The 9161-nt window shown below is 50.3% G+C and overlaps 1 protein-coding gene across 1 annotated transcript in view; it reads left to right on the top strand.

Annotated features, from left to right (window-relative positions):
- ZBTB40 (zinc finger and BTB domain containing 40) overlaps positions 1 to 8937 on the top strand; it is a 23143-nt gene extending 14206 nt beyond the window's left edge. Inside the window, 3 exon segments of the mRNA XM_009082874.1 lie at positions 1374 to 1566; positions 7552 to 7922; positions 8746 to 8937. Of these exon segments, the coding sequence (XP_009081122.1) occupies positions 1374 to 1566; positions 7552 to 7922; positions 8746 to 8937 (756 nt within the window).
- The last annotated feature ends 224 nt before the right edge of the window (positions 8938 to 9161 follow it).

Raw genomic sequence — 9161 nt, 5'->3', positions numbered from 1 at the left:
GAGTGGTCAGGCCCTGGAACAGGTGCCCAGGGCAGAGGGAGAGTCACCTTCCCTGGAGGGATTTAAAAGCCATGTGAGTGTGGCACTGGAAGACGAGGGTTAGTGGTAGACATGGCAGTGATGGGTTGACAGTTGGATTTGATGATCTTAGAGGACTTTTCCAACCCTAACAATTCCATGGTCCTATGAATTTTGTGGCTGGAGAACAGAGCAGTGAGAACTGCTTGATGTGGTGGTGTGGGGGCAGTGACAAGAGCTAAGTGTTAAGACTTCATCTAAAACTTCTGTGTGCGGTTCCAGTGCAGTTCAAAGCAGGTGAATTTACATTGCAGCCTGACAGATCTGCAGGGGGAACATCAGGGCAGGGGAGAAGCTTATTTAGGAGAGGAGTTGCCTTATTTAGACAAGTGAAATGAAGACTGAGAGGGAATATGATCATGGTCTTATAATGAAATTGGAGAGGAAGGGTGGGTAACACCTCAGAGGGTTTAGAAGGCTTTTTAAGCTAAAAGATAATGTTGGCACATGAACAAATGGGCATACACTGGCTATGAATAAATTTCAGCTGGAAATGAGAAGAATCAGCAGGGGAATAAGGCTGTGGAAGAGCTTTCCAACCAGGGGAAGGGGAGCACAAATGTAACTCGTTTTAGGATAGATCTTAATCACTTTATTGATGGAGTGTGCAGTGCAGTGGCTGTGTCAGCAGGGAGCTGGGCTGGTGCCCTGCACAGTCCTGCTGGGGACCACAGCCTTGGTGGAGAGGAGGTCAACCTCTCTTTGTCAACTACTCTCTTGCAGGAGCCTTGGAATTTCATTGGTATCCTAGAGCTTTTCCAAGCTACAGTGGTTGCACCTCATGGAAGAGATGCAGCTCATGTATTGTCTCATGTGGCCTCATCATAGAAATAATAATTCAATTCTTAGATGCTTATTTAAATAATGAGAACATTTTTTCCCTGCCCATCTGTTTTTTGGTGGCAGCAGAAAAATTGGGGAGTTGAGGCAAAAGAGACTCTCAGTTTAAAAGTATTTGCTAAAAATATTGCAGGAGATGTTGGTTTGAACATTGTCTTTAAGTCTATTTTTGTTTCCTTTTAACTTTGCTTGCTTGTCAGCCACTTCCAAGCTTGGACTTGGTGGAAGAACCTACCAGGTTGGTTTTCAAGGTGACACACATCAGATACACCTGGGACAGGTTGAGTATTCTGCAACTGGCACCCCCCTCACCTCCCAGTTAATCACTGTGGAAGCAGTGGGTATGGATTTATTGCGGTACTGTGACACTGTTCCTGGTTTTGGGATATCTGTTGCAATCCAAGAGTCTGTAGGAAGGTCTCCCAGACAGCTTTGTGGCTGTTTCTTTGTTGCAGGTGGATTTGGATTGCTGTGAAGGCAGCTCTCAGAGGGAAGCCATGGACAAGCTGCTCAGGAAGGTGGAGGAAGAGAAAACCCTGAGAGTGGAAAGCTTGGTCAGACTTCTGGGGGCTGTGAAAGCCTCATTCCCTGGGCTCCACCTTCTGCTGGACAACTTGGTGGCAACAGCAGATGTCTCTGATGGCAAAGGTATGGGTAGACTAAACTTCCATTGGTGGCTTCAACTTCTAGCACTGATTGGCTTTGCAAGTAAATAGCTAAAGCTTCCCCAAAGTTTTAGATGTCTTGCCATTAAATATCCTGGAGAGGACTAGAGGGAATGGCGGAATGGCCTTGAGCTGAGCCAGGGCAGAGTCAGAGGAGATGGTAGGAGAAATGTTTTCCCTGTGAGGGTGTTCAGGCCCTGGAATAGGGAATTGCCCAGGGAGGTGGTGGAGTCACCATCCCTGGAGGTGTTTGAGGTGTCTGGATTTGGTTTAGGAGTTACAGCAGTGACAGGTTAATGGTTGGAGTTGATATTCTCAGAGATCTCTATCATCCTAAGTACAGTGTCTCACCTGCAATTCCTTGTGATTGAGGGAGGTGGGAAGGAAATACCTTTGGGCCGTGCTTCTGTCCTCAGTCCAGGTGGATCTGCTCATGGTAGTTACTGCTTTGTGGAACAGAGTGTGCTGATGGGAGTCCCATACCTAGTGTCCCCAGTAGACATAGAACCATAGAACCATCAGGGTTGGAGGAAACCTCTAAGATCATCAAGCCCAACCATTAACCTGTCACTGCTGTAACCCCTAAACCAGATTCTCCAGTGCCAGATCCAGACACCTCTGAAACACTCCCAGGGATGGTGATATGATTCCCTTGGATGGCCATGCTTGTCCTTGTGTCTGTTTTGGTGGGGTTTGCCTGTTTGCTGCCTGCCTGTGCTGGCTCAGGGACTCAGCAGCCCATCTTTGCCCTGCTGGGACAACCTTCCCAATTTGGGTGGGTTTAGGCACACCCCTGAGCAATTCAGATCGAGAGGGACTCTGAAGTCACATGAAAATTACAAACTAAATTACCATGCAGTGCAATGTAAATGAGTGTTTAATAGAAAGCAAAACTGTGCTCACAATGCTGCTAATTTCCTCTGTAGCAAACACTCCCGACAGGCACTTTGCTCTGGCATTTGTTCAGCACGAGTGCTCTCTCGAAACACCACACTCCCAGCATGGCTAATTATCTCCTGGTAATACCCATTCCAGGGAGGAGCATTCCTTAATTACACAGAGCTGAATCTCCTCAAATTGCAGCTTGAACAAACAGAAGCACAAATATTTCTTATCCTGGAGATGAGAAGGGAGGGAAGGGTTGGATTGTACCAGCAGCTGATGAATTCACTGCAGGCACCTTTGTTGTCCTGTGCTGTCCTCTAATACAGAGGTCCTGGACAGAGCACACAGGGTGTGCTCTGGTCCTGGAGCTCCTTGGCACAGCAGCAGAACTGAGAGTGCATCCATAACCACTCATATTTCTGTTCAAATCCCAAAATCAGAGACATTCTGATGGGAGAAGGAGGGAAAGATTACAGAATAATTAGAGTTGGAAGGGACCTTTGAGGATCATCAGTCCAACCCCTGCACTGCCCCAGGACACCCCAGCAATGCACCCTGTGCTGAGAGCATTGGCCAAACACTCCTGGAGCTCTGTCAGCCTTGGGGCTGTGACCACTGCCCTGGGGAGCTGTTCAGTGCCCAAACACCTCTGGGGGAACAACCTCTGCCTGATATCCAACCTAACCCTGCCCTGACACAGCTCCAGCCATTCCCTGGCTCCTGTCCCTGTCCCAGAGAGCAGAGGGCAGAGCTGCCCCTGCACTGCCCCTCGGGAGCAAGTTGGATCCAGCCATGAGCTCTGTGCTCAGTCTGCTCTTCTCCAGCTGAACACACCAAGTGCCTCAGCCACTCCTCATGTGGCTTCCCCTCAAGGCCCTTCCCCATCCTCCTGTCCCTCCTTTGGACACTCCCCAAGAGCTTTAGATCTCTCCTGTGCTGTGCTGCCCAAACTGCACACACCACTCGAGCTGAGGCTGCCCCAGCACAGAGCAGACAGGACAATCCCCTCCCTCTCCCTCTGGCCATGCCTTGCCTGATGCCCCCCAGGACACCATGTCCCTCCTGGCTGCCAGGGCACCCTGGGACTCAGATCCAACTTTTCATCAACAAGGACTCCCTGGGCCCTTATGCAGAGAGGGATTTGGTGAACTCCAGAACAGAGGCAGGTGTGAGCCCTGCCCTGAGCTGTGGGAGGCTTTCCAGCTGAGCCCAGTCACATCTTTGCATCCAGCGTTTGAAGGAAAAATGCTTCACTGAATTTGGTGCTTTAATGACAAGGATAAGAGAGGGCAAGGAAGGTAACTGCAGCTGTGTGTTCTCCTGGAAAGGATGCAAATGTGACTTGCTTATTCTGTTTGCTCACATACATTTTCATGGCATCAAGTTTCCCAGCATATCCAGCTTCTTTGGAATGCAAAGTCTACTGGGATGTGCACAGTGTGGTTTTTATCCAAGCACAGGCACTGGTTCAGCTCAGTCCATCCCCACTCCTCATGTGCCAGAGCTGCTTAGCTGATGGGCAGTGTGGGAATGCCAGCAGATTGCTGGGGAGTTAGTGGAGCAGGTTGGTATTCATGTCTTGGCTTTTTAGGGATAGAAGGTTTAATGACTCTGTCTGAAGGTTTGGATCAGGGCCATTAGTGTTTATGAATGAACACAGCCCTCGTGGCTTTGGCAGGGACAGGGGGAGGCAGTGTTGGCCCTGTGCTGGGGAGAGCAGAGGGTGACCTGCCCCCTCCCTGTGCACACTGGGTTTGTCAGTGTGCCTGTGGTCTTGAGCAGTGAGGAAGTGTTGCTGGGCTGGAAGGTGGGACTGACTGGCAGCAAGGCCCAGGGAGAAGAAACCAAGGATCTCACTGACTGCTCTAGCCATAGAGCTTGGAGGGTGACAGCACATGCTCTGCTCCCCTTCCTTGCCTCAGTGGTCTCCTGAGAGATGTCCTGCACTGCAGATCCAGCATTCATGGAGCCATGGAATCATCAAGGTTGGAGGAGACCTCGAAGATCACTGAGTCCAACCATTAACCTGTCACTTCTGTAACCCCTAAACCCTAAACCAGATCCTCCAGTGCCACGTCAGACACCTCTTAAACCCCTCCAGGGATGGTGACTCCACCACCTCCCTGGGCCATTCCCTATTCCAGTGCCTGAACACCCTAACAGGGAAAACATTATATCTAGTATCATTTTTCATGATCAGATCTAGGTCCTCTTCTAACTCCCCCAAGAGCTGCCACCAATCCAGCCGAGCTTTTTCACCTGCTCATGGCACTGATTTCCAGAGAAAAGGTGATTCCTTCTTATCTGCCATTAATTTTGTCTCCTTGGGATGCTGCAGACACTTGTCCCACTCCCCTCGACCCTGTGTGACCGTGGTATGTGCCAGGGCTGATGCCCTGATGGCTCTGGAGCAGGTGAGCCAACAACAACTCACGTGGCTGTGTCTGTGCAGCCCACACAAGCTCCTGGGCACCTTGCAGTGCATACCAGAGGGGCCTGGGGAGGCAGCTCAATTGCTCTGGCAGATGCCTCTCTGGCAGAAATATCAATGAGAGCAGACTGCTGTCACTGAATGTCTTTGCAGGGCTTCAAGCCAAGGTTGAGACGAAATCAAGCAAGAAGCAACATCAAAAACAAAAGCCCTGGAAAATGGTATTTACTTGGCAAAAACATCTGTTCTGGATGGTTTTGTGTCCAGAGGAGCGTCCAGAGGAGGATTGCCAGGTACCAACCCCTTTGTGGCATCCTACACATCTTGATGCTGAACTTCCAGATCTTCATTCTGAGGCCAATCTCAGCTCTGACATCACTGCTTCCAGCCCCAAGGTGGCTTTATGGCCCAAGAGCCACGTGGCATGAGACACGAGTGATAACTGTGGCCTCATGGCTGAGGGGTGTGAGCTCCCTCTTGAAAGAGAGGAGACCTTCCACTTGTGAGAACATGTGTGCTACAGGGAGATGGGGACAGTTTGCATTTCCTCTTGAAAACAACAGGGTTTGCATATCTGTTGCAACAAAAAAAATCCTCAAAAATTTCTAGCAGTTAATTTAGGTGAGTTGAGGCACTTGGAAGGCATAGGGAACCCTGTGAAGGAACCTGTCTGCATCCATCCCCAACCATGCTCAGCACTATCAAAGTAATGAGTTGGTTTCTTTGGTGGAGGTACAACATGGAATCTGTTGGCTTCTCCTTGGGTCCCTGCTGTAGTTGGAGTACTGTCACTGCTGGCAGCTGGTGTATGTATGGAGTTTGGCTCTTCTAGCCAACTCCATAACCTCCTCTCTAGCCATCTGCTTTCCAGGGCTCTCTACAGTCACTTCTTGGGAGATCATGTTTGTCAAGATACATCTCACTTTCAAATGTCACAAATGTGTCAAGAACTCTCCAGAAAGGCTTTTCCTTGCCATGGTCTTGTGTTTAAGAAAAAAGACAGTTATCATCTAACTGGGAGGTTTAAAGATCCCTTTTCACTGAGGTCAGAAAACCTGACAGTAGTGGTTGTAGGGATATGGGAAGAGACCTTAGAGGTGATAGGTCAAGGTGACCTTGACAAAGCAGGATGAACTGGAAACCAATTTCCAGTTTGCTGTTCTCCTCTGATGTATTCACAGGTTATGGGTGATCACTTGGCATCTGAAGATAGGGAGGGGATTGTCCTGTCTGCTCTGTGCTGGGGCAGCCTCAGCTCGAGTGGTGTGTGCAGTTTGGGCAGCACAGCACAGGAGACAGCTAAAGCTCTTGGGGAGTGTCCAGAGGAGGAACAGGAGGATGGGGAAGGGCCTTGAGGGGAAGCCACATGAGGAGTGGCTGAGGCACTTGGTGTGTTCAGCTGGAGAAGAGCAGACTGAGCACAGAGCTCATGGCTGGATCCAACTTGCCCCCGAGGGGCAGTGCAGGGGCAGCTCTGCCAAAGGCTCTCTGGGACAGGGACAGGAGCCAGGGAATGGCTGGAGCTGTGTCAGGGGAGGGTTAGGTTGGATATCAGGCAGAGGTTGTTCCCCCAGAGGTGTTTGGGCACTGAACAGCTCCCCAGGGCAGTGGTCACGGCCCCAAGGCTGACAGAGCTCCAGGAGTGTTTGGCCAATGCTCTCAGGGACAGGGTGGGATTCTCAGAGATGTCCTGTGTATTGGGGTTGGACTGATGATCCTCAAGGGCACTTCCAACTCTGAATAGTCTGTATTTTCCAGGTCTGTTGGGATATGCCACCTGATTTCTAGTTCTTTGGAAATCCAGGGCAGTAGTGCTGTGTAGGGGACACTGTGCTGGGGAACACTGTACAGGGAGACACTGTGCTGAGCTCTTCCCACAGTGGGGAAGGCTGAGATGAAGTTTTGCAAGCAGAATTTCCTGTACATTGGCAAAAGGAGAAGTCTGTGCTGGTTTCCATGGTCACACAGTTCCCTGGTTCTCATTATAGCAAAGAAGACAAATATATCTGTTTGTATTTTGATTTCTTCCATACGTCCATTCCCTGTGGGACTTTTCTGTAGATTGAGATCCTGGGTGAATTTTCCAGCTTGTGCTTTTTGAGATGGTGTTTGAGGGACTGGGGGAAGCATTAGGCTTTGTAAGAAATGGATGTAATGAGCAATTTAAAATACCTCAGGGCCCCAAGCAGAAGACTCAAAGGGTCATAGCAAGATTATCTGTTCCCTTTCAAAGAGTTTGTGTTTGTGAAGTGTTTCTGAGGTTTCTTGTAATTAAGGGCTGGAAATCCACTCTCAGTGGCAGATTTACACAGTGTCATACCTGAGGCTCAGGTCTTCAAACATTTAAGAATAACTAACTTCGTGTGCTGAGCAGGAGGCAAATGCTTGGAATCAACAGTTTGAGGAGGAAGCTCTTGGGAAAATCAGCCCCTGGTACAAGTGGAGGAGAAATTCAAGGCTCAGTCTTTCATCCATGGCCACAGCCACTTTTGGGCAGAGCCATGTGCACTACTGTGATGGGACAGTGTGTCTGATGTGTTACTGCTGTGCAGGGACAACTGGCTGTGTAGGACCATTCAGGAGATGGGAGACCCAGGGGCAGGTGCTCATTCCTACTGGACACCATCAAAACAGTAATTGCTCTTTCCATAGGTCTCTTGACTGAGGGAAGTGAGGAGAAACTCGGGATCAGGAAGTGGAAGGTGAACAGTGAATCCCAAGTTGAAGCTCTGGACAAAGATGAGGACAAGACAGGAGGTGACAGTGCCAAAGAAGCTAAGGAATCCCAAGACAAAGATTTCAAGAAGAGTTTTGTTTGCAAAGCCTGTGCTAAGACCTTCCACTTCTGCTGCTGCTTGAAGGTGCACATGAAATGCTGTCGAGTGGCCAGAGGAAAGCAGATCCAGTGTAAGGAGTGCAGTGAGGTCACATCGACCAAGAAGGAGTTGGAGAAGCATCAGCTGGAGGTCCATGGGTTGGTGGAAACGGCCAAGAAGAAGAAGAAGAAGTGTCTCCCTGAGGAGGTCCCAGCTGCCCTCGTTGCCCTTGGCTGGACTCGCTCCAGAGCCTCAATGGCCTTTGGGCAGTGAGTGCCCAAAGCTGAGCACAGCACTGAGCTGGGACCTCCCCAGTGCCCAGTGCAGGGGGATGATCCCTGCCCTAGTCCTGCTGCCACACTGTGCTTGTGCCAGGCCAAGATACCCTTGGCCTCCTTGGCCACCTGTGCACACTGTTGGCTCACACTGAGCTGTGCCACCAGCACTGCCCAGTCCCACGGTGCTCTGGGATTGTGTGCTGTGGGAGGTGTTCTCAGTGGTGGGGCTGTAGCTCAGTCCTGGCTGTCAGGAGCTGAGGAGGAGGACTGACAGTCTGTGTGGAGGTGCCTGGTTGCTCAGAGGCTGTTAACACCCCTATGACACCCCTTGAGATTTACAGCTATGGAGTTGGAGGCTGAATGTTAGGTTGAACTCATCCTCTTCATCACCTCAGCCATCAGTGGAGAATAACTCCTTGGGTGAGGGAGCCCAGTGGGCAAGATTCCCTGTGCTGGCATTCCTCCAGTGCATAATCACAGTGTGTTTATTGTCTAGGACTGCTTGTGGAGCTAAATTACAGCAATTTTGTGGAGAGAAATATTTAAATTACTCTCCTGCCTTCTCTTGCATCACTGCTGTGTGTGGTTTGGTGCTTCCCATTAGTCTCATGCCTGCTGTAATTGCAGACCTGTGGTGTGAAGCTAAATGCTATTACCTGAGCTGGGGCTGGGAGAGGTGTGGGCAGCAAAGGGATCTTGGGGAAGGTGGTGCTATACCTGTCTGACTCTCAGGTCATTTTCCTTCCACTCAGGTGATTCAGACAGCAGAGCAAGGAGCAGCAGAGCACATCATTTCGTTGGATGAGGCCCAACAAACTGGCTCACAAGTCTTTGTGGCGTTACTTGAATCCCAAGTGAGCCAAATTGGCTGTGAGCTGGTGGCAGTGACTATGGAGGACTTGTTTGGTGACAAAGTCACTCTGAACCGTGAAGAAGCCAAGTGAGAGGCAGTGGCAGGTGCCTGTGCCTGGCACCTGGTGTGCACTAGACTTGTTCAGGAACTCAAGGTGCTGCTTCTGCTGGGACATTCAGGGTTTCTTTGGGACAGCAATCCCAGGCATGCAGCAAGCACAGCATGCCCAGGGACAGGAGAGGTTCCTGGACACTCACAAGGGCCTGGGAAGTGTCCCTGCAGTCAGCAGCTCAGGTGAGCTGCACCACTTGTCTC

Source organism: Acanthisitta chloris, unplaced genomic scaffold, assembly GCF_000695815.1.
Source record: "Acanthisitta chloris isolate BGI_N310 unplaced genomic scaffold, ASM69581v1 scaffold1159, whole genome shotgun sequence".
In the NCBI taxonomy this organism is placed as follows: domain Eukaryota; kingdom Metazoa; phylum Chordata; class Aves; order Passeriformes; family Acanthisittidae; genus Acanthisitta; species Acanthisitta chloris.
The sequence above is the reverse complement of the archived record's forward strand: the minus strand, read 5'-3'. Positions and strand labels throughout refer to the sequence as shown.